Source organism: Lathyrus oleraceus, chromosome 2 (assembly GCF_024323335.1).
Source record: "Lathyrus oleraceus cultivar Zhongwan6 chromosome 2, CAAS_Psat_ZW6_1.0, whole genome shotgun sequence".
NCBI lineage: Eukaryota > Viridiplantae > Streptophyta > Magnoliopsida > Fabales > Fabaceae > Lathyrus > Lathyrus oleraceus.
In genome coordinates this window covers 13,270,867-13,297,054 of record NC_066580.1, presented here as the reverse complement: position 1 = coordinate 13,297,054, position 26,188 = coordinate 13,270,867, and the positions used below count along the sequence as shown (strand labels likewise).

The following is a 26,188-nucleotide window of genomic DNA, read 5'->3' as shown; positions in this document are numbered from 1 at the left end:
TTCTAACAATATTTTTGAAGTCGTTAAAACTAAAATCTAATCAATTTTACTGATGAGATAACGAAGATGATTCCATCATTTTGAATCCAAATTAAATATGAGAGGATTCAAATCCCACCACATCTTCACCTACGTGATTCTCATCCAACATAAAACAGACATTGATAAATGACCCTGCAAAATAGCAAGATTTCCATTAGTTGAACATCAACATCACAGACCAACCAAACCTACCAAAATTAGAATTGAGGATGCATCAATATCACCACTTGTCGTGACTTGTTTTATTCTAGTCCCTACGACATACCAAACTCAAACAAGAAAAACTAACGTTTAAAAAAACTCAAATCTTCCACAACTAACAATCTAAAAAAAACACAAAACAAAGAACTCAAAATTTCTCTGTTGACAACAAACTAACGCACATGTTTCTGACAAAGCAAAGTAGCTAAACTTCCATTACTTGAATATCAACATCATAGAACGAACAAACGAAGCCATGGAAATTATATTTAAGGATCCATCATTCTTCTCCCTTCTTTCTCTTCTTCAACCTTCACCTCAGTTTTATTTCAATGGCTACTATAACTTCCCACTTCGCCAATGTCAAATCCACCGTTCATTTTCCATGCATATCAAATCAACGCCGTTCCCACTTACCACCCCTTAAGCCCACCACCGTCAGAATGTCTATGACGCAACAAACTCGCAACTCACAACCCTATGGGGCTTCTGTGCAGGCCGACATCGAAGCCCATATCAAACAATTCCTCACCATCAAAGAACCTCTCGCGGTTTTCGAGCCCATGCATCACCTTGTTTTCAATGCCCCGAAAACCACCGTACCGGCTTTATGCCTCGCCGCATGTGAGCTTGTCGGAGGTCAACGCCACCGAGCTATATCCGCTGCTTCAGCTTTGTTACTAATGGAGGCAGCTACTTATACTCACGAGCATCTTCCACTCACAGACAGGCCCAAGCCAGTGGTGAAGAATCATGTTTTTGGGCCTAACGTGGAGCTTCTAACTGTCGATGGAATAGTCCCGTTTGGATTTGAACTGTTAGCTAGATCCGACGATGGAGAAAATTCAGAGCGGATCTTGAGGGTGATGGTTGAGATTTCGCGGGCTGTGGGTTCAGGAGGGGTGGTAGATGCGCAGTACAGGAAAACAATGGATACCAGATCGGACGGTGAGGAGGTATGCCACGTGGAAGAAATCATGCGTGTGGTGGAGAAATACGAAGGTGAGTTGCATTCGTGTGGAGCAGTATGTGGAGGGGTGTTGGGTGGGGGAAGTGAAGATGAAATTGAGAGATTGAGAAAAATTGGATTCTGTGTTGGAATGATTCAAGGAATGGCAAAAAGGGGATTCAATGAAGGTAAACAAGTGATTGAGGCAAGAAATTTGGCATTACAAGAATTGAAGTTTTTCAAGGATAAAGAACTTGATGCAATTATAACTTTCTTGAATATTTAAATCTTAAAACTTTCTTGAATATTTAAATCTCTTGATTATGTATTAATAATGGTATTTTCAATAGAACTTATAATAATTTATGTCAATAATAAATTTGTAAAAAGGTTGCGTAAATAATAGTTATTTTTAAATTTCAATTTAATTGGGAAAACATTTTGATATAATAATTAATTGGTTAATATTTTATTTTATAACACTGAATAAGTGAGATATGTAATAAAACATTTTTACAGTTATCAACCGCGATCAATTAATGATTGATGAGTGTAAATATATATTAGTATATAATTTATTTATTGTAGGTTAGGATCAAATTAGGATTACGCTTTTTAGGTATTCGTTTGATATGTTCTATTTTGACTCCTATATTAATTAGTGATATTTTTCAAAACTATAACAATAGAGTATTATTTCTCTCACTTTTAGTGGTGAAGAATCCCCTTATGTAAATTTAAAATTGTATTACATTAATTCAAAAGTATATTTTCTGATGCATTCATATACATCAATTCATGCATAGATGAGTCACACTCTTATTTTATCAGAAATGAGTCTCTAAATGGATCTTCGTAATAACCTCATATGCATCATATCCTTTTGTAAGTGAGTAACACCTTCATTTTGTCATAATTTAGTTCAGAGATGCATCTCTGTAAAAGTTATGAAAGTATACTGCTGTAATCATCCTTTAGACAGTGAAATTTGACATTTTTTCAAAAATATACTAATATAATAAGCCATGCATAATAAGTATACTATCATAACTAATTTGTTATATCAATTAAATCATTGTTGTTTGTAAATGTGTCACATGCAAGTATACATGTATGTTTAAAAGTAGCAAGTGATCAAAAGTAAGGATATCGTATCCATAGGGAGTGAATGTTACTTAGGTTGATTTTGTAATAAACTATCTTCTGGTTTTAAGCATGAGTAAGAATAAAAATAATAGATGAATTTCACAAGTTCAATCTTTCCTTTTTAAACCAGATCTAAAAAATGTAAAATACGAGTGAAACAATATCAGAGAGTGCATGCTGAGCTAAGGTCCATTAATGTTAACAATGTGAAAATATGTTCATGATGTGTTGTGTCGTGCCATAAAAGATCAGAGTTATCTAGAAGTGTATTTCTACAACATCAAAACATGCATTACTAGGGCAAGGGAATATATCTCTAAGTCACACTTATAACCCTAAAATACATCTATTATATTCTGAAACCTCTTATAGTTGTAGCTCCTTATATTTAAGTGAACTAATCAAGTGAATATATTTATCATACTCTTTTCAACTATTTTTATTACGAAATCCACTTGTTCTTGGATCTCTCACAACAACAAGATGTTGTTTTTTTCTAAGTTGATCACTCAAAGAATCAGATTTATAAGTAAGTTAACACTTAATAAAACAAGACACTAAATAACACTTCACTTAACATAAAAATATTATAACATTAACTTTCCTTTACTCAACATTCAAAAGGTTTAGCTCATGATAAGCCTAATACAAACTATAAACATGGTTCTCATAATATACATTCTTAAACAAATACTAAAAAAACAAATGTAAATCTAAGAGTGACTTGAAGACTCCTTGAGAGAAATATTCAGCAATGGATGACTCCAGTCGCGCCACAACTCAACAGCTGGTACAAGAAATAGCGAGAAGAAGACATCTCCTTTCTTTCCACTGAACTCACACTATTATATTTTATTTTGCATATATTCTTGGAATGGTGGACTCTTTCTTTATCATCGACAAGGTCTACTTATAAAACTTCCCTAGGATTTCTTGTGATGTCTTAGATCATGGGCCAAAAATAAGGAAATCACATTAAGCTCAATATGTGAATCAACGCCATCACATCTTTTCATTTACTTATCAAGCAAGGTATAAGGTACAAGGGAACATTTGAGGAAGACAATGCATCTTCAAGAAGACTACCACAATAGGGTATAGGCAACACTGTCCTTTCTGCAGGGCGTGTAGAGTAGCAGATATACTATTGTACCTTTTTGTCTTCTAGCTCCTCTTGGTTTTATCCACTTAATTCAAATTAATTTTCTTTACTCCACAACAATGTTTCTCTCCAACACGTCATTCCTTCCAAGCTTTCCCTATGAACACAACTGCTTTTTCCATTTAACTTCTTTGGCAAAGTTCATCTTCCTGCTTCAGCATGCACTCCAGGTGATGCCCACTTCTGTCTTGCCTTAGCGTGATATAGCTAACCTTAAAATCAAGCAACAAACATATCAAACTAACAAAAGGGATCACTTATTATGCTCCAAGCTAATTTCTATAAAACAACTAAAATGAACTTAAAGTAACAACTCAAGGGCAATAAAGCTGACAATTTGAAAGAACTAAGGTATGCAATTACTCACAAAATGTGGATTATCACACCCAGAAACTTGAATCATTAGTTGTCCTTAAATGATGCAACAAATAATGACAGAGAAAACTCCCTACCAAATGACCATCTTTCCAGTGAACCTAACTCATCGACAACTCAAAAATCATCTCAAAGGACTATTTTCAAACATTGGCATAACTCATCCCTGAAGCTAGATCATAAGTGTGTGTGTGTGTGTGTGTGTGTGTGTGTGTGTGTGCGCGCGCGCTATGTGCATTACTGATCCAATATTGTCATATTCCTAGTAGATTCTTCCTAAGTTTCTTAGAGCTTGGCTGACTTTTAAAGGATTGTAGTCAGTTTATTTATCTATTTTTTTAACAACAAAAACATAAGATTAAAACCAAAACAAACAAAGTCTTCATTAATTAAAATATGGTTGAGAAACAGCCAAACCACAACAATAAAACATTAAAATAACAACCTAAAAACAATAAACCATATGATAAATGAGAGTGGGTGGGATGAAGGACAAAGTCATGACAGTGACTGCCACTCCCTCAGACATAAAGTAAGGACAGGGTCCTCATTGTCATTTGATGAAATGGGGCGCATCATTTGTTGTCCTTAAAAGGTTCAAGAGAAATACCAGCTAGGCATTAAGCCTATTGCTCTTCCTCAAATAATGTTATTCCTTCTTCTTTTTCCTAGCCTCCTTCTGCGAAAGCTCTTTCAGGGTTTCTTTCTTTGCAGTTTTGGATGCCTCAGAGGCAACTTCCGTCATGACAGTTGCAGGTACCTTCAATGGCTTGGATGGAACTTTCTTGGATGGAGATTTTGGCATTGCTGGACGCTTAGTATTAACAGGGGGTTTCTTCTTCTGAACCACTTTTACTGGGGTAATCGTGATAACATTCACTAGTTTCTTCACCTTCGCAGGAGTGGCGATTGGGGTTGCATCAACATCAATCTCTTCCTCATATTATTCTGCAGACTTATATTTTTTACAAAGGAAGAACACATAAAAACCAGAATTTTTGCTAACGATTGAGGTAAGGGTGGGAAGTTATTTCAATAATAAGAGGTGTGGTTGAAGGGTAGATAGAGGGACCCTTAACCTCCTTAGGGTTGGATGTTTTGCTTCATAATTTTGAATTGTGATGCTATGATGGTTGTTATATGATGAACTTTTTGTGCCTTATATGTGTGTATTTATTTATTTTGATGATTGAACTTATATCGACCATTGTCACACTTTCGAATGTTTTAAGCATAATCTTAAGATAATGATTTGATGATTTAATTGTGTTAAAATTTGTAAATTAACTTTAGATAATTGGAGTATTGCATGGGTTATAATTTTCTGAGCATTTGGGTTTTTACGGAATCAAAATCCAAGGTTCGGAAGACCTCCAACGCTGAAAAATGCATAAAATTTTGCATTTTTGTCTGTCACGACCGCGCTCAACCCCTCCCTAGGGGGGGGGGGGAATCCGTTTCTCGTGTTTTTTGATCGAAATTGTTTTAACCATAGCTTTTGATCTGTAAGTCCAAATCGAGTGCCGTTCGAAGCATTGGAAAACCATTGCAAATTACTATCTAATGAAATTGTTTTTAGGGGATGGATATTTTGTGATAATATGAGTATTTGAATACATGGGTTGTTGTATTATGATGAAATGTTTACATGATGCTATTAAATGATTGGTTAAGCATGACTATGGTTGTGGTGTTGTGTGAATGATGTTACTTACTTTTATGTATATGCATGTCGAGTTGGTGTTGAATACATTGAATAAGTGTTGTATTTATATTAATTATTGTTGCATATGATGTTGATGAGAATTTTAGATGTTATTGCATACGATGTTAATGATAATTGAGATGTTTTTGCGTATGATGTTAATGATAATTGAGATGTGGTTGCGTATGATGTCGATGATAATTGAGATGTTATCGTGTATGATGTTAATGATGAATTAGGTGTGAGAATGTGATGGGTTGTTGTGCATGATTGTGTAGATGTTGTACTCTATTCTTTATTCTATACCGTTTATTATTGAAATAAATTCTCACCCCCTTCTATTTGAATGTTGCCCTTACATGGGCACCGTGCAGATACTCAGGAGTTGATCTCGCAGAAGCAAGTGGAAGCTAGCTCATAGAGTTACTTCTTAGTTTATTGTTTAATTAGAAGTGTCTTACCCTGATTATGTAACATCGGTTTGAGAATGCTTATTTAGCTTCTAATGTCATGTTTGTGTCGAAGTATTATAACTGATGTGATTGTTGAGTTGATTTATACAACTCTTTTTGTTGCGTTACGAAAGTTGAAATTATTATGTTTTAATCGATTTGATGATATTTCGGTTGCGATGACACTTTAAAATGGAAGTGAGCATGTGATGTCAGGTTTCATGTGACTTTATGTAACATGTGTTACGGAGCAGGATTTGTTTTGGATGTGTGTGACACCCTTGTGGTTGTGATTTTAATCGAATTATGTGATGATTGTATGTGGGGTTTGGAAGAGTTTTATAGCAGGTGCACCTGTAGAAGTAGGCGCAACGAGGAAGAGGCAGACTTGGTAGAGGAGGAGTCTAGCGCAGTAAAATGGGGACGATAACTATTGTTCTTCATGCTTTTTCAAAATCTCAAAACTGTTTAAAAACAACCAATCACATTATACTTTATACTATATATATATATATATATATATATATATATATATATATATATATATATATATATATATATATATATATATATATATATATATATATATATATATATATATATGTTTTTTCATATGCAATGGTGTCTCATACTTGCATTATACTACAACATATTACAACGATCTTTTACTCCTAAATTATTGAATGCTACAACATTTTTTTACTCCTAAATCATTGAACAAAAGTACTCAAAAGTACTCAACGCAAAAATGCTTTAATTATCATTTTAGCATGTAAATTCTACTATATCTAAAATTCTAAATTCAGTATCACAAATGATTAAGCAGACCTAATTCATATCAAATTAAGTTAATTCAACAAAATTTTAAATATTTATATAATTTCTATTAGATTTAAACTTGAATATTATATATTATAAAATCTATTCATACCAAATTAAATTAAGCATATTCGTTTTATTTTAAATTAGGTTAATCAAACAAAATATTTTGACCTAACAATTCAAGATGAAGAAAATACCAATGAAAAAGTAAAAATATCAATCTAAAAAATTCGAATCACAAATTATAGAAAAAAAATTGAAGATCATAGACCATAAATCGAATACCGCTGAATAAAAAATCAAAGATTGCACAATTTTCTCTTCATTACATTTTCTCGGTGTGTGTATGAGAGGAGATTGTGTGAACTTTGTCATAGAGAGAGAAGAATAAGATAAAATTGATTATTTTCAATTTTGCATGTGTTTCATTAAAAAATAAAAACCAAAACAACATTTTAACTCTTTCACTTTTTTAATTTTCAAAAGTCAAAAACACACAACAGTTTTTAAAAATTATATTTTAAAAAAGGAATCAAACGAGTCCTAATACCCAAGATCACACCATTTAAAAATAATCCCACATTCAATAATGTAACACACTTTTAAAAGAAAGAGAGTATTAAAGAAAAAAACCAACTCCATGCAGATAATCCGTGATGGTTGGATCATGTCGGATAGTACTAATAAAAAAAAGAGCTTGTTTTGGCTGCTTCGAACTCAACACTTTGCACCTCTGTCCTCCAATTGCTTCCCACTCTCGCATCTATAATTCATTCTAATACTTTACTAGTATTTCCCATGTGCCTAATTCACTCACAAACAACAACCTCAATAATTATCAATTAGAGTGATTAAAGACATGACATTAGCAGCCAAATTTGCATTAGTTGAAATTCAACATTCTAGAATAAAGCTATAAATATCATAAATAAGGATCACCATTTCTCACTTATTTCATTCAATCTCCTTTCTCTCTCTTCTTCGTCTTTCAATGGCTGCTATAACCTCCCACCTCGCCATTCTATCAAATCAACACCCTTCCCACTTACAACTCAAGCCCACCACCGTCAGAATGAGTATGACTCAACAAACTCGCAACCCACGTCTCCATTGGGCTTCTTTACAGGCCGACATCGAGGCCCATCTTAAATCTTCCATTACAATCAAACAGCCTCTCGAGGTTTTCGAGCCCATGCATCACCTTGTTTTCTCTGCGCCAGAAACCACCGTGCCGGCTTTATGCCTCGCCGCATGCGAGCTTGTCGGCGGTCAACGCCACCAAGCCATATCCGCGGCTTCGGCTTTGTTACTAATGGAGGCGGCTACTTATACTCACGAGCATCTTCCACTCACAGACAGGCCCAAGGCTAAGCCCGAGCCAGCTGTGAAGAATCATGTTTTCGGGCCTAACGTGGAGCTTCTAACTGGCGATGGAATGGTCCCGTTTGGATTTGAACTGTTAGCTAGATCCGACGGTGGAGAAAATTCGGAACAGATCTTGCGGGTGATGGTTGAGATTTCGCGGGTTGTGGGCTCAACGGGGGTCATAGATGCGCAGTACAGAAAAACAATGGATACCAGATCGGACGGTGAGGAGGTATGCCACGTGGAAGAAATCATGCGTATGGTGGAGAAATACGAAGGTGAGTTGCATTCGTGTGCAGCAGTATGTGGAGGGGTGTTGGGTGGGGGAAGCGAAGATGAAATTGAGAGATTGAGAAAAATTGGATTCTGTTTTGGAATGATTCAAGGAATGGCAAAAAGGGGATTCAATGAAGGTAATGAAGTGAATGAGGCAAGAAATTTGGCATTACAAGAATTGAAGTTTTTCAAGGATAAAGAGCTTGATGCAATTAAAATTTTATTGAATATTTAAATATCTTAATTATATTGTAATATGCATGTGTCAAAAAAAAAATGCTTTGTTAAGTAAATTAGCCAAGACAGGGATGAAAATAACATTGACAAAATGTTTCACCTATTTTAAGCCAACTGGTAAAACATAATATTAATAGATATTTTTTAAACAAAATTCAAGGGGTTAATGCGAGATAAAAAAAATAAAGAATTTATATTCACTCCAAATTTCACAAATATGAATGGGTCTTGTTAAGAGATTAGTTATGTATTCAGCAATATTAAGTGGTATAAATTTAAAATTTATTATTTTGGTATATTAATTAATAAGAAAATATTAAATCAAAGTGATGATCACGTGTTCGGTTAGAATTAGCAACTGTTGACTAGAAGAGAAAGAAAGAGAAAGAGACGATGTGGGAAGGAAGTGGTTGAAGAAAAAATGTTGAAGGATAAGATCCAAATTGTGCGATTTTGAGTCTCCATTTATTGTTGAATAATTTTAACTCCTTTTTCCTCCCATTATTCAATAATTCTTTCTCTCATTTTTCTTCATATTTACTTGAGATAACACTATTTATTAATGTCGAATACATTAGTAATGCTTAATAATAACCGTTATAGTTATAGTGATAGTCATTTTAAAAAAAGTATTACATCTTTGTTAAAAGAAAAAGATAATTTATCTACTCTGGTTATTGAAATTAAATAAATAAATAATAGAGTGAAACTTTTCTTGTTAGCCGGAGCGTATCGATGAACATGAGAGTTAAAAACTAAAAGATTCTTGCCCTCATAAGATCCGAAGCTATCGACAACACATAATTCATTATTTGACATGGCTTATGAATTTATCCTCCAAACTTCGACGTTATCATCCACACCATAACAGACATCACAACGATTCAAATTCATCACCATTTTCCCCCTACGAAGAATGTTATGTTGACGAAGACGCTCCAAACATAAACATGTTCACCAAAGGGATCAACGACTATCCTGTCCATATGAGCTCGCAAAATCTATTAGGATGAGAACGTACGACTATATGATGGATCTAAATGATCATTTTGAACTTATGGATGTCCTCCTCAATTTATACAGAGTTGTTGAAATCAATGTGTTGTAACCACCAGTATCTTTAGTAAGAATTATGAGAGAATTGTAATCGTCATATTATAATCATTGTCTTGATTTATGGTAGAGTTGTATCATTAAGATTGGGAGAACCAAATAGTCCTCATAATGATAACCAACATTTAGTTTTCTTAATCAATTTTCTTCAAGTCTTTATAAAGGCCTTGTAATGCTAAGTTGAATGTGCGTGGGTGGTAAATTCAATAAAAAATAGGATTCTCTTAAAAATCTATAGTTTTATTACCAACATTTGGTACATGAGCCAATCGATTCGGGTCATCCACCGTTTATATGCACACCAAGCCCTAAAAAAAGTGTTGGGCGCAAGGGAGTGTATTGGAAAAACCAAGTCTCGCATATCGATAATTCGGGCCACCCGTCATTTATATACATGCATCAAGCACAATAGTGTTGAGTGCGAGGGGATGTATTGGGAAAAATACAAGTACCGCATTGGTTAAAGATAGTACTCATAAAAGGTTTATATAGAGTAGCATCTCTGACCCTACAAGTCAGTTTTGTAGGGATGAGTTAGGTCAAACTCTAATTATATCAGAGCACGAGGACCAGCAAAGTGTAAAATGTCCACCCTCACGATAAAAGCGAGAGCAATGACATGGTCCAGGGCCTGAGGGCTGAATCCAACGATTCTTAGAATGAGTTGCGCCAACATTTTATGACCCACATTACGGCATCTAAGAAGGTGACATAGTTGGTAGAAAGCTTTAGGTCAACCAGGCAGGAGAAATACGAACTCTTAAGATTGTATATCGAGAGGTTCGATGTTGAGGTTGTCTTAGTGAAATACGTCGATGATAAAATGAAGAAATATATATTAAGCATGTGGCTTCAGGTGAGATCAAGGTTCATAGATAACATGGGAAAAAAAGGAGCCAAAAAGCTTTAATGGTTTATATTCCAATGTGCAACAGAAGATTAATGGTGTGAAGGGAAATAACTCCTCCAATGCGATGGGGCAAATTTTTGATGCAGTGGAGTGGAGACATACCTGCACGGTTAACACTCCAACGCCCAAGTTAGCTAGGTCAAAGAAATGTAAATTTGCAAGGGTGAAATGAATTATTATCTATTATGATATGTAGTAGCACTACTACAAAAAACGCATTTAACATCAGTTGGATATGAGGTGTTACCTCGGTTTTTCATATGCGAGGTAACGAAGGGCGTCATGAAATGTATGACATTTTATCTCTCTGTTTTACCTCCATCGACGGGTAAGGTGTAAAGGTGATCATTGTGTTTTGATGCCACTCTTTTACTATTGTGCTACGACAATTCTATACTTTCTCTTACCATTTCTATTGTTTTTAGTATGTTTTCCAATTTTAATTTTATTTTGCTTTTATTTTATTTTCGTCATTTATTTTTTGAATAAGTAGTAATTTGCCACTTCCTCGTGTGCAGATCATAACTTGAACTATGAAATGTTGTTTAACGCATTCTAGCATTACCCTCACTTATCTTCCTATTCACCAAAATGCCCTTATCATCTCTAATTTTATTTTAATAAATATACTACTAATACTCCTTATTTTTCTGTTATTCTATTATCTTATTTTAATTAAATAATTCAATTAAAATACTATTATTTAATTATCACACACCCTTGACACCCATATTAATTCAATTATCACACATAATAATAAAAATAAATCATAATAATTCAAATTATTTGATAAACCAAGAATTGGGGTTTTACACAAGAGACTTCAGAGGCTCAAGCACTTAGCAAAAGACTTCAAATGCTCAAGCACACAAGCAAGAGACTTTTTACAATCTAACTTACATAGAAAATATTATTTGTTTCTTACACTTGATATACAATTAGAGGTGTAAATAAAATAAAACACACTAAGACTCTTTAAGACTTAAGAATTTCTAAAATATATAAGTGTTAAGAAATTCTAAGTTAAATTTGTGATTTTTGTTTGACAAAGTAACAACTCTTTTATTGTCAATGGTTCGTTGTTCATTCTTTAAGTATTCAACTCCTTATATAGAGATAAAGAAAAGAGTCGTTGAAGAGCACAGGTGAGTCTTGGAGAAGTTTGATCAGAGACGTTGAAATGTTACTTGATATGGTTAATCTCTTCAAAAAGATATTTGAAATTTATTTACTTCAAGAAGAGTTATCTGTTGTATTCCATTTTTTTGTGAAGATTTTTGTTTAAATCTTCACGTGATCAGAAGATGACAAATGGCTCTCTGAGTATGAAAGTGACCTATCAGAGTCTCATCGATCCTTGCTGTGACTGACCTAAGAGTCTTATAATGACCTATTAGAGTCTTCTCGATCCTTGTGTTTCACTGACTTTAGAGTCTGAGTCTTCAGAGTCTCAGCTTCTGATCCTTCAGAGTTCGAGTCTTCAGATGTTAACTTTCTTCAGAGTCTGATCTTCAGAAGTTGACCGTCTTCAGAGTCTGAGTCTTTAGAGTCTGGTTCTAATCTTCAGATTCCGGATCTTTTAGATTCTCTTTAAATGTTCATCTTTAGTATAATAACTGGCTTTATATGAGAATTTTTTGTCTATGGTCCTTCACACTTGAACATATATTGGTATACCCAATTGTTCTTTAAATACTTTATTATCATCACAACCTTAGATATATGGTACAAACCAACTTTGTTCCAACAATCTCCTCCTTTTTTATGATGACAAACGCAAGTATTTAAGAATAATGGTTGTTAATTTAATTAATAAGTTGACTTCAAGGTTTGAGGTTTGTAAGCTCCCCTTGAATCTAATAGTACAAAAGGTGAGGTTTGTAAGCTTCCCCTGAGTTCTATCTAGGTTAATTAAATTTAATATTTAAAGTACAAAAATAATTCTTCAAATTTTAAGCAAGTAAAAGGTTCCTAACTATCAGATTCAGGTACTTAAATACGTATCTATCTTACTCCCCCTTTTGTTATCAACAAAAAAAATATAATAAAGGAAATCAGAAAAGATACTGAAGAAAAATATTATAAAATCAAGAATATAAATAATCAGATTGCCAAAAACTTTGGAAAGAGTCAGAAACAACATAATAAAAAAAGGTTTTAAATGTTAAATCCTAGTGTTTCTTCATATGCTTCAGGATGACTTTGATATCAAAACCCATGTCATTCTTCTTCGCAACCATTGTCTTCAATTGAGCTTCCATATCCTCTTGATTAGAAGCAACTGACTGAAGTTGAGCACCCATCACCTCTTGAGTAGAAGCAACAAAAGCCAATTTAGCCTCTAGTTTCTCTTACCTCTGACTGGAAGAAGCTATAGACTCAGAAGAGAAATTCTTCAGATTTTGCATAACTGTATCCACAAAGGTTCTGAGAGTATCCCATGTATCAACATATGCAATTGAGTCAGATGTTGCGAGTCTCTCAGCAACCAAATCCTAAGTTCTATCAAAGATTACATTTCTAAACTCTTCCATTTGGGTTGTGATATGTGTAACACCCTAAACACCGACTCTTAATATAAAAGAGAATTTTCATTAATTAGGATGCTACTCAAAACAAAACATACTCTTCATGAAAAAATTTCAAACTCGCTGCGAAAAACTCGAAAAATCCTCAAAACATCAAATAATAATTTAAAGCAACCACTTAAAGAAAATGAACTCCAAAGGACAACTCAAAAACAAATGATGTGCGTCACTCCCGATGTTACTGACCAAAGTAGATAAAACTGACTAAAATAGAAATAAATATAAAATAAATTAAGAATAACTCTAAGGTCATCTTATACACACAAGCACTACTCCTATTGAGTACCTGATTGTGTATACTCTAGAGGAGCACAAACACCACAACAATAAAAACTGGGTGAGAATACACCTTACAAATGATAATAGTGAAATTTAGCAACAAGATGATAATTATCGTTAATCACAAGTACATCATTAAATAGTGATGCAAATGCTAATGCCACCGACTTCTTCATCAAAAATGCATGTGGTACCGGGTTTTCGGGGTCAAAGGTATGTTACTGATTGCCCATGTCTCTGATTCCTCTTGAACCGTGTCCTTATCTAGACGTGAGACCATTATAGCCCCTCTTTGAAACAGGCCATCACTGAGCTAAAATCCTACCTAACTCCAAAATATATTCATGCATGAATATGCATAAAGTAAGCATGCAACTCATCAATCATAAAAAGCATCCACTCTTATGGAAAACACCACTTATAACAGTTGGAAAAGAGATACAACCACGTCCGACCAACCGTTGTAAGATAAGGTATGATTGTATGTATGATTCTTTCCACCACGGTCATGCGACTGTGATTATAAGTCAAGTAGCGCACAACCTATCACAACGGTTACTTTAAACAACCGTTGTTGTATGTCTCAACCTATCACAATGGTTACATTAAATATCCGTTGTTGTATGTCTTTTAATAAAATAAAATAAAACAGCAGTAGAACAACAACAAGAATAACAAGAAATACAACAGGAACAACAACAACAACAAGAACAACAACAAGAACAACAAGAATAACAACAAGAACAACAATATCAACAATAACAACAATATCAACAACAACAACAACAAAAAGAACAACAACAACTAATATTGCTAACTTGAATTCATATTTTCCTTGTCTCATTCAAGAAGGAGAAGAGGTGATGGAGTTCTAAAATTTGTCAATGAAAGAAATAATATTTTATAGTTTGATTTATGGAATCAATGATGTTTTCGAGCTTGGTTTAGTGGAGAAATAAAGTCTCGTAAATGGAAGATAATGTATGGAGGTAGAAGGTGAAGTTCATCTAAGTTTTCGGTTTCACGCGGATCATTAATGGTAGTGTATTGATCGTTGATACTCCCAAAATGGATGGTAAATAGTTGTTTAAGGACGGTGAAGAAACTCAATAAACACACTTATATTTCCCCATGGCCCTGGGTGACTTTTCACTACGATTGAAAGCCCCAACTGTGGTAAAAAGTGACTTAAAAATAAATAAATAAACAAGAGTGTAAGTTCTAGGATTCGAACTCTTGACCATGCGCCACTTTTCACCACAGTAGGAAGTTCTAACCGTGGTAAAAAGTGGCTTAAAAAATAAATAAAAAATAAAACTGTAGATGCTAGGATTCGAACTCATGATCAGGTGCCACTTTTCACCACAGTTGGAAGTTTCAACCGTGGTGAAAAGTGACTTAAAATGAAAATAAAAGGAAAGCGCCTAAGTGAATAAATTTATCACGGTGGATACTTTGACCGAGGTGAAATGGCGTTGTGAAAGATAATTTTTATAGTAGTGATCATCACCAGTATAAACATCATTATCATCATCAAAATCATCATCATCATCGTCATCATCAAAAGCATCATTATGATAATAAACATCATCATCATCATCATTATCAAAAACTTCATTATGATAATAAACATCATTATGATAATAAACATCATCATAATAAATATCATAATCATCATCAAAAATATCATCATAAGGTTCCACTCTTGAACCAATATGTTTCCAAATACAGGTCGTCAATGTAACCCCTTCGAATTACTAATATTTAAAATCACCAATTTCAGACTGTCACTATAATCCTTTCAGATTACTAATCTCCAAAAATACAGTTTTTAAAATATATTTATTTTTCATCAAAAAGAGTAAAGTTATCTTATTACTCAAAACTCTAACACATCAAAAATTCTCAAAGTTTTATTATATTAGTCACAACTCATCCGAATCCTAAAAAAAACTCAAAACCAACTAAATACCTTTTAGTTCTCAAAATAACTCTAAAGTACTCCAAATGTACTCTAAAGTATTTAAAAATGCTCTAAGGACAACTCTTCATAAGTGATAACTCTACTAACTCTAAGGGTTGACAGTTTAATTAATTTACTCAAAATTGATCCTAAGATTACCAAAAGGTCATCGACGTCAAAAATTGCTCAAAAAATCTCAAAGTTTTATTATATTATTTATAACTCAAATGAGTTCTCAAAAAGTTCAAAAACCGCTCACAACATCTCTAAACTCCCAAAATAATTTAAATAATTCCACGGAGTTCTCAAGGGAACTCTAAATAACTCGCCAACAAAACTTGAGAACTCTAGGGTGACCATTGAGTATCCAAAATACTCGAAAATACACCACTGACAACTTTCACGAGTGATATCTCTACTGAAATCCTTAGGAGCTGGCGGTTTGACTCAAATAATAATAAAATTAACTCTAAAATAATAATTTTATCTCAACTTATCAAAAAGGTTACTAATAAGAAGATTGCTCGAAATTCGCCAAACTGACCCTCAAACTCGAAAACCGCTGAAACTGACGTCTACCAACCACAGTCCTCCAGTACAACCCCAACCATATAGCCTTGATGTACAACCCCACTGTACATCCTCGTCTACAGCCTACAACCCAGTCGTACATCCCCAGCCGTACAACCTCAGTCGTACAATCTCAGCCATACATCCCCTACTCAATTTTTTCTTTTAAGAAAATTCTATTTTTTTGACATTTGGAAAAATTTAGGGAAAACACATATTGGGATTTTTGGAAATATTTGAGAATATGAATCATAAGGTTTCTGCAGAAATAAAGTTGGGAAAACAACACGACCAAATAAAGTCTCTCAAATTTACTGACAAAATCCCAAAACTCTAAAATGCGATCACAATAACATATACACAATTTCACAGTAATAGAATCACAGTCAACAACAAGAATTGTTAAATCTACAAACAATAATATTGTATTGGCCGTAGGAGATTTATTCCAAATTCCTTTTGATTTTCAGAGTAACTCAAACAAAATCACAAAATTCATTGATTGTGCCAGTAAGGTTTTTCCCAAACCTTATTTGGCCAAACAATTCATAGATCGTAAAGGAAAAATAAAGCATTACCCAGGACCCTGACGGGAGGGTAAGGAACCCTCACCATCCTGGCTGCCCAATTAACCAATCAATAACGAAGTTCCTCCTACCTTAGGATTGTAGAACCTTCAAGATTTTGCTACAACTTCTTCTTCCTAGAGCTCTCCTTAGGGTTCCTAGTCGCTTTCTCTATTTTCTAATTTTTTTTATGTATCAACCATTATCTTAATTCTCATTTTTTTCTATTTAAATAACCTAAAAAGATTTTGTTAATTCTTAATTTTCCCGTAACACTTGACTATTACTCCTTGACACTCCAATTTTATTAAACTTCTAATTTCACCCCATACTCTCAGTTTTCCTATTTTTATTATTTTCACTAAATAAATATTTCATTTAAATAAATATTTCATAAAAATGATCTAAATTTCCATTTTCTCAAATTATTACAAAATAACTAAATATGTGATGAGATTTAAACCATACAATCGATATGCAAAAAATGACATATATAAATCTAGATGGTCAAAAAATGACATATAAATAAAGTTGAAATACACGATAAAGTAAAATAAAATGAAAATAAAATACAATCCATAATGAATCCAAAGTACAACTATTATATACTACTGTGTATGCCAGACTCGAGCTCCTCGTGCTCATCGGCCTCATCTACCCTTGTTCTCCAATGATGTCTCCGATACATCAATGCCTCTCGTATCTCTGTCATAATTGCATCGAGGACCTGCCTCACCTCAGACCCATCAGGGAAGATATCTTTGTCAATGCCTTCATGTGTAATTCCCATAATGCGACGAAATATAGGCAAGACATCAGAGCATGATCTAACTATGTCAGCTCCTCCTATAGTATCTCCTTATGAGTTGGCCTCGGTGGATCTCCTGGAGCATCATGTGTAACGCCCTTCTAAATACCCCAAATTATTTAATTAAAATAATAACATAACAATCAGAGTAATTATGCCCCGAAGGGTGTCACACAATCATTTCACGACATATATCAAAACATCCATGTCATGCTCATTTATTTATCAAATAAAACAGTTGCATAATACGCAGCGGAATAGAATCCAACATCAGCATAAGACATGTAACACAATACATGTAACTAATTCAACAATTTCCAACAACACAATTAAAAGGTTCCCTCCCGATGTTACATCTACCAGAGCATGACCCACTAAGGACGACCCTAGACTCCATAGCACTAGCTTCTACTCAACTCACTGCTCGTTACCTGAAAAATAGTTGTAAGGGTGAGTTCCTCAATCAATATAATAAGCATTATAGAACAACATGTAATGCTAAGTAAATAACGCATCAATTCACCCAAATCAGACAACACATTCGATAACAGCAGTATTAACCCCAACATCATACTCACAGTAATATATATATCATATGTATAGTCCTCAAACCATATTCAACACCAACAACCCAACACAATGATTTACTCACTAATTCCTCACAATGGGAATTAGCTACAGCCCTAAAGGCTAGACTATGCATCCATTATGCAATGAGACTCCACATATGCGGTACCGACTCTTCTTGAACATACAGTTCAAGCTCACCGATCCCTCCGGATGCGGCTACTGAGCTCACTAGTCCCCCTCATTGAGATCTAATGCCTCACTCACTAATTCCTCACCATGGGAATCAGCTACAGCCCCAAAGGCTAGACTATGCACACTAATCATCTAGTATGCAACATCAACAACAATTCACAAACTCACTAATTCCTCACCATGGGAATCAGCTACAGCCCCAAAGGCTAAACTACGCATGCTAATCACCTAGCAATACAACATCAACAACAACTCAAGAACAGACACATGCTCACACTCTAAGCCATCGAATAATCTATTCACAACTGCATACATTCACAACACCACGTATAATATATACATTCACCGCATCATATACATCATTATACATCAGCAATATCTCATCACATAGGCATGTCAGATTATGCCAAACAACCACTACAATATTAGTACATTCTAATATTACATCTCCTGTTCAAAACAGCGGGAATTAATCCCTATTACACCATAGGCAACATAGGCCAACCCTCACATAGGTACACAACAATTAAAACAACAATTTTTCACTTCTGCAACAGTGTTAACCGGTTAACACCCTGGGTTAACCGGTTAACGCAGGACGAAACAGCATTTTCAGGCAAAACGCAACAGCGTTAACCGGTTAACGCCCTGGGTTAACCGGTTAACGCAGGCAAAATAACAATATTTTTACATTTCAATACAGTGTTAACCGGTTAACACTCTGGGTTAACCGGTTAACGCAGACCAAACAACAAATCCTGCGCTAACACAAAGCAAAATGCAGAATTCTCCGCATTTTCCGCCGTTGGAGGACTTCCGGACCTCCGAATCCGATTCCGTAAAAACTATACGATCGGGAAATTACAACAGACTCAATTACCGGTTTAATTTCAACTTTTAGCACAATTCATTCAACACCATTTCAACATTCGTAAATCCCAATTAGGGTCAAATTAACAGTTATCACTACCCACCACATATTATCCCACAATACCCACTAATCGACGATAAACCCCCTTACCTTAATAATCCGGCAAAATCTTTGAGCTTCAAGCTTTCGTTCTCCAACCTTTGCTCTTCAGCTCCTCTTCTCTGCCCTTTTCCCTTTTCTCTCACGATACTTCTCTGTTCTGTTTTCACGTGAAATGCTTTTCCAAAATGAGAACTTTTCCTTATTCCAACATATATATATTTTCCAATAATAATAATCCAAAAATAATAATAATAAAATTTCCAATTATTTAATTAAATTAATAATTAAATTATTAACTCAATTCAAATAATTATTTTATTATTATCGGGGTGTTACAACTCTCCCCCACTAAAAGAGTTTTCGTCCTCGAAAACATACCTCAAGCGAACAACTCTGGATAAGACTCCCTCATCTTACTCTCCAGTTCCCAAGTCACGTTGCCACCTGCTGGTCCTCCCCAAGCTACCTTCACCAAGGCAATCTCTTTACCCCGCAACTGCTTCAACTCTCGATCCTCTATCCTCATAGGTGATGTTTCAACAGTCAGGTTATCTCTCACCTGTACATCATCTACTTGGACTATATGCGACGGATCATGAATGTATCTCCTCAACTGAGACACATGAAAAACCTCATGCAAATTCGCAAGCGACGGCGGTAAAGCGATACGATAGGCTACCTCTCCTATCCTCTCCAAAATCTGATAAGGACCAATAAATCGAGGTGTCAACTTCTTCGACTTCAAGGCTCGACCAACACCAGTTATCGGAGTAACACGAAGAAACACATGATCTCCCTCTTGGAACTCAAGTGACTTCCTCCTCTTGTCATGATAACTCTTCTGACGACTCTGAGCAATTCTCATCTTATCCTGAATCATCTTAATCTTTTCTGTAGTTTGTTGAACAATCTCCGGTCCAATCACAGCACTCTCACCGGACTCATACCAACATAAAGGTGTCCGACATCTCCTACCATACAAAGCTTCAAACGGTGCCATACCAATGCTCGAATGAAAACTATTGTTGTAGGTAAACTCAATCAAAGGCAAATAACAATCCCAAGCACCTCCTTTTTCCAAAACACAAGCTCTCAAAAGATCCTCTAGTGACTGAATAGTCCTCTCAGTCTGACCATCAGTCTGCGGATGATATGCAGAACTCAATCTCAACTTAGTTCCTAAAGCCCTCTGCAAACCTTCCCAAAACTTCGATGTAAATCTAGGATCTCTGTCCGAAACAATACTCGACGGAATACCATGCAAGCTTACAATCTTCTCAATATACAACTCAGCCAATCTCTCTAACGGATAATCCATTCTAATCGGAATGAAATGAGCCGACTTCGTTAATCTATCAACAATCACCCAAATAGCCTCAAAATTCTTACTTGTCCTCGGCAGACCAGAAACAAAATCCATACTAATACTGTCCCACTTCCACTCTGGAATAGACAACGGTTGCATTAGCCCAGACGGCTTCTGATGCTCAATCTTCGACTTCTGACAAGTCAAACAGGAATACACAAAACTTGCAATTTCTCTTTTCATTCCCGGCCACCAAAATAATCTTTTCAAATCATGATACATCTTCGTAGCTCCAGGATGGATACTCAAACCACTACGATGTCCTTCTTCAAGAATACTCTTCTTAAGCTCAATAACATTCGGGATACACACCCGATCACCAAACCTCAAAATACCATTCTCATCAACTCTGAATCCGCCACCTTGACCTTGATTCACTAAAGTCAACTTATCAACCAAAAGCATATCGGATCTCTGACCCTCTCTGATCTCATCCAGAATACCACTTGTTAACTTCAACATTCCCAATTTAACACTATTGTGAGTACTCTCACACACCAAACTCAAGTCTCTAAACTGCTCAATCAAATCAAATTCCTTAACCATTAACATAGACATATGTAATGATTTCCGACTCAGCGCATCAGCCACTACATTTGCTTTACCCGGATGATAATTCAAACCAAAATCATAATCCTTCAGAAACTCTAACCATCTCCTTTGTCTCATATTCAGCTCTTTCTGATCGAACAAATACTTTAAACTCTTATGGTCACTGAAAACCTCAAATCTTGACCCGTACAAATAATGCCTCCACAACTTCAGAACAAATACCACAACTGCCAACTCTAAATCATGTGTCGGATAGTTCCTCTCATGAACCCTCAGCTGTCTCGAAGCATAAGCTATAACCTGCTTATTCTGCATCAACACACCACCTAAACCCAACAATGAAGCATCACAGTAAACCTCAAATAGTTCCGACGAACTCGGTAATATCAGGATAGGAGCAGTAGTCAATCTTTTCTTTAACTCTTGGAAACCTTCTTCACATTTTAAGTCCCAAACAAATGCTTGCCCCTTTCTGGTCAACATTGTCAACGGTAACGCCAACTTAGAAAATCCCTCAATGAACTTCCTATAATACCCAGCCAAACCAAGGAAACTTCGAATCTCAGCAACAGACTTAGGAGCTTCCCACTTAGATACCGCTTCTATCTTAGAAGGATCAACAGCAACACCACCTCTGGAAATCACATGACCCAGAAAACTCACTTCTTCTAACCAAAATTCACACTTAGAGAGTTTAGCAAATAGCTTCTTTTCCCGCAGAACTCCTAAAACCACTCTCAAATGCTCAGCATGCTCTTCTTCAGATTTCGAATACACCAAAATGTCATCAATAAATACCACAACGAACTGATCCAGATACGGATGGAAAATTCTATTCATGTACTCCATGAATACTCCAGGCGCATTAGTCACACCAAAAGGCATTACAGAATACTCATAATGTCCATACCTTGTTCTGAAAGCAGTCTTCTGAATATCCTCAGTCTTCACACGTATCTGATGATACCCAGATCTCAAATCTATCTTGCTGAACACACTCGCACCAACCAACTGATCCATCAAATCATCAATCCTCGGTAACGGATACCGATTCTTGATCGTCACTTTATTCAGTTTCCTGTAGTCCACACACAACCTCATAGTACCTTCTTTCTTCTTAACCAACAACACTGGTGCACCCCACGGTGACACACTAGGACGAATAAATTTCTTATCCAACAAATCTTCCAACTGACTCTTCAATTCAGTTAACTCAACAGCAGACATACGATAAGGAGCCATCGATATCGGTCTAGTACCAGGTACCAAATCAATCGAGAACTCAACTTCACGCTCTGGCGGTAATTCATTCACTTCTTCAGGAAACACATCAGGAAAATCACACACCACAGCTAGATCGCCAATCATCAGTTTATCTTTAGCCTCCAAGGTCGCTAACAGCATAAACAACTCCGCCCCACCAGCTACTTCCTCATTCACTTGCCTTGCTGATAGAAACAAACTCTTTCCTTCCTCCATCTCAGGAAATATCACAGTCTTATCAAAACAGTTGATAGAAACCCGGTTAAACACCAACCAGTTCATACCCAAGATAACATCAATCTGCACTAACGGGAGACACACAAGGTCTATCCCAAATTCTCTACCAAAAATACTCAAGGGACAACTTAAACAGACTGAAGTAGTAGTCACTGAACCCTTCGCAGGAGTATCAATCACCATACTTCCAAACATCTTAGATATCTCTAACTTAAGTTTCACAGCACAATCCAACGATATAAAAGAATGAGTCGCACCTGTGTCAATAATAGCTACAAGAGGAAAGCCATTAATATAACACGTACCTCGGATCAAACGATCATCTGCAGAAGTCTCAGAACCCGATAAAGCAAAAACCTTGCCTCCTGACTGATTCTCTTTCTTCGGCTTAGGACACTGTGGACTGATATGACCCACTTCTCCACAGTTGAAACAGGTCACAGTCTTCAGCCGGCACTCTACAGCCAAATGACCGCCTTTTCCACACTTGAAACACTTCATCTCAGCACTGGTACACTCATGAACACGATGTCCAGCCCGACCACATCTGTAGCACTTAACAGGAGCACTGGAGTCTCCCCCACTAGACCTCTTCATCCCACTATGCCTCTGAAAACCTTTGCCAGCTGCATACGGTTTTCCACGATCAATCTGATTCTTACCTTTCCTATCAACTCTCTGCTGATAGCTCTCAGCTCTGGCCTTGGAATCCTGTTCAAAAATCCTGCAACAGTCAACCAGATCAGAAAACACTCTAATCCGCTGATACCCAATAGCCTGCTTGATCTCGGGACGCAACCCGTTCTCAAACTTCACACACTTCGAAAATTCCCCAGCAGCCTCAGTATAGGGAGTATAATACTTTGACAGCTCTGTGAACTTAGCAGCATACTCAGTAACAGTCCGGTTACCCTGTTTCAATTCCAAAAATTCTATCTCTTTCTTTCCTCTGACATCCTCTGGAAAATACTTCCTCGGGAATCTCTCTCTGAACACCGCCCAAGTGATCTCAGCATTCCCAGCAGATTCCAACTCAGTGCGGGTAGCAACCCACCAATCATCAGCCTCTTCTGACAGCATATGTGTACCGAACCTGACCTTCTGGTTATCAGCACACTCAGTTACTCGGAAGATTCTCTCAATCTCCTTCAACCATTTCTGAGCACCATCTGGATCGTATGCTCCCTTGAACATCGGAGGATTGTTCTTCTGGAACTCACTCAACTGACGAGCAGCTCCCATTCCCATAACATTCGGATTTCCTCCAAGTACTCCAGCTAGCATACCTAGAGCCTCAGCAATTGCAGCATCATCTCTACCTCTTCCAGCCATCTCTATTCTGAAAACCCAAACAAGCTAAACAATAAGTACTGATAGGGTTACACAACACCTATTCCGTACAGGGGAAACAGAATAATTACGACTCGACACGACCGACTATGCTCTGATACCACTAATGTAACGCCCTTCTAAATACCCCAAATTATTTAATTAAAATAATAACATAACAATCAGAGTAATTATGCCCCGAAGGGTGTCACACAATCATTTCACGACATATATCAAAACATCCATGTCATGCTCATTTATTTATCAAATAAAACAGTTGCATAATACGCAGCGGAATAGAATCCAACATCAGCATAAGACATGTAACACAATACATGTAACTAATTCAACAATTTCCAACAACACAATTAAAAGGTTCCCTCCCGATGTTACATCTACCAGAGCATGACCCACTAAGGACGACCCTAGACTCCATAGCACTAGCTTCTACTCAACTCACTGCTCGTTACCTGAAAAATAGTTGTAAGGGTGAGTTCCTCAATCAATATAATAAGCATTATAGAACAACATGTAATGCTAAGTAAATAACGCATCAATTCACCCAAATCAGACAACACATTCGATAACAGCAGTATTAACCCCAACATCATACTCACAGTAATATATATATCATATGTATAGTCCTCAAACCATATTCAACACCAACAACCCAACACAATGATTTACTCACTAATTCCTCACAATGGGAATTAGCTACAGCCCTAAAGGCTAGACTATGCATCCATTATGCAATGAGACTCCACATATGCGGTACCGACTCTTCTTGAACATACAGTTCAAGCTCACCGATCCCTCCGGATGCGGCTACTGAGCTCACTAGTCCCCCTCATTGAGATCTAATGCCTCACTCACTAATTCCTCACCATGGGAATCAGCTACAGCCCCAAAGGCTAGACTATGCACACTAATCATCTAGTATGCAACATCAACAACAATTCACAAACTCACTAATTCCTCACCATGGGAATCAGCTACAGCCCCAAAGGCTAAACTACGCATGCTAATCACCTAGCAATACAACATCAACAACAACTCAAGAACAGACACATGCTCACACTCTAAGCCATCGAATAATCTATTCACAACTGCATACATTCACAACACCACGTATAATATATACATTCACCGCATCATATACATCATTATACATCAGCAATATCTCATCACATAGGCATGTCAGATTATGCCAAACAACCACTACAATATTAGTACATTCTAATATTACATCTCCTGTTCAAAACAGCGAGAATTAATCCCTATTACACCATAGGCAACATAGGCCAACCCTCACATAGGTACACAACAATTAAAACAACAATTTTTCACTTCTGCAACAGTGTTAACCGGTTAACACCCTGGGTTAACCGGTTAACGCAGGACGAAACAGCATTTTCAGGCAAAACGCAACAGCGTTAACCGGTTAACGCCCTGGGTTAACCGGTTAACGCAGGCAAAATAACAATATTTTTACATTTCAATACAGTGTTAACCGGTTAACACTCTGGGTTAACCGGTTAACGCAGACCAAACAACAAATCCTGCGCTAACACAAAGCAAAATGCAGAATTCTCCGCATTTTCCGCCGTTGGAGGACTTCCGGACCTCCGAATCCGATTCCGTAAAAACTATACGATCGGGAAATTACAACAGACTCAATTACCGGTTTAATTTCAACTTTTAGCACAATTCATTCAACACCATTTCAACATTCGTAAATCCCAATTAGGGTCAAATTAACAGTTATCACTACCCACCACATATTATCCCACAATACCCACTAATCGACGATAAACCCCCCTTACCTTAATAATCCGGCAAAATCTTTGAGCTTCAAGCTTTCGTTCTCCAACCTTTGCTCTTCAGCTCCTCTTCTCTGCCCTTTTCCCTTTTCTCTCACGATACTTCTCTGTTCTGTTTTCACGTGAAATGCTTTTCCAAAATGAGAACTTTTCCTTATTCCAACATATATATATTTTCCAATAATAATAATCCAAAAATAATAATAATAAAATTTCCAATTATTTAATTAAATTAATAATTAAATTATTAACTCAATTCAAATAATTATTTTATTATTATCGGGGTGTTACATCATGCACCATATACGAATGTGACACCCTGAAGAACCACCGGATGTACCCATTGACATAGGTTAA

The 26,188-nt window shown here is 36.0% G+C and overlaps 2 protein-coding genes across 2 annotated transcripts; both read left to right on the top strand.

Annotated features, from left to right (window-relative positions):
* Positions 1-455: 455 nt before the first annotated feature.
* LOC127117659 (heterodimeric geranylgeranyl pyrophosphate synthase small subunit, chloroplastic) lies at positions 456-1,509 on the top strand. The gene has a single exon (XM_051047747.1). The coding sequence runs from the start codon at positions 576-578 to the stop codon at positions 1,476-1,478; it is 903 nt and encodes a 300-aa protein (XP_050903704.1). The 5' UTR covers positions 456-575; the 3' UTR covers positions 1,479-1,509.
* Positions 1,510-7,792: 6,283 nt separating this feature from the next.
* LOC127117660 (heterodimeric geranylgeranyl pyrophosphate synthase small subunit, chloroplastic) lies at positions 7,793-8,835 on the top strand. The gene has a single exon (XM_051047748.1). It carries the CDS (start codon positions 7,846-7,848, stop codon positions 8,728-8,730), a length of 885 nt encoding a protein of 294 aa, XP_050903705.1. The 5' UTR covers positions 7,793-7,845; the 3' UTR covers positions 8,731-8,835.
* The last annotated feature ends 17,353 nt before the right edge of the window (positions 8,836-26,188 follow it).

Bases quoted from the DNA above. Each gene is read 5' to 3' on its own strand.
- LOC127117659 (XM_051047747.1), top strand. From the start codon at position 576: ATGGCTACTATAACTTCCCACTTCGCCAATGTCAAATCCACCGTTCAT.
- LOC127117660 (XM_051047748.1), top strand. From the start codon at position 7,846: ATGGCTGCTATAACCTCCCACCTCGCCATTCTATCAAATCAACACCCT.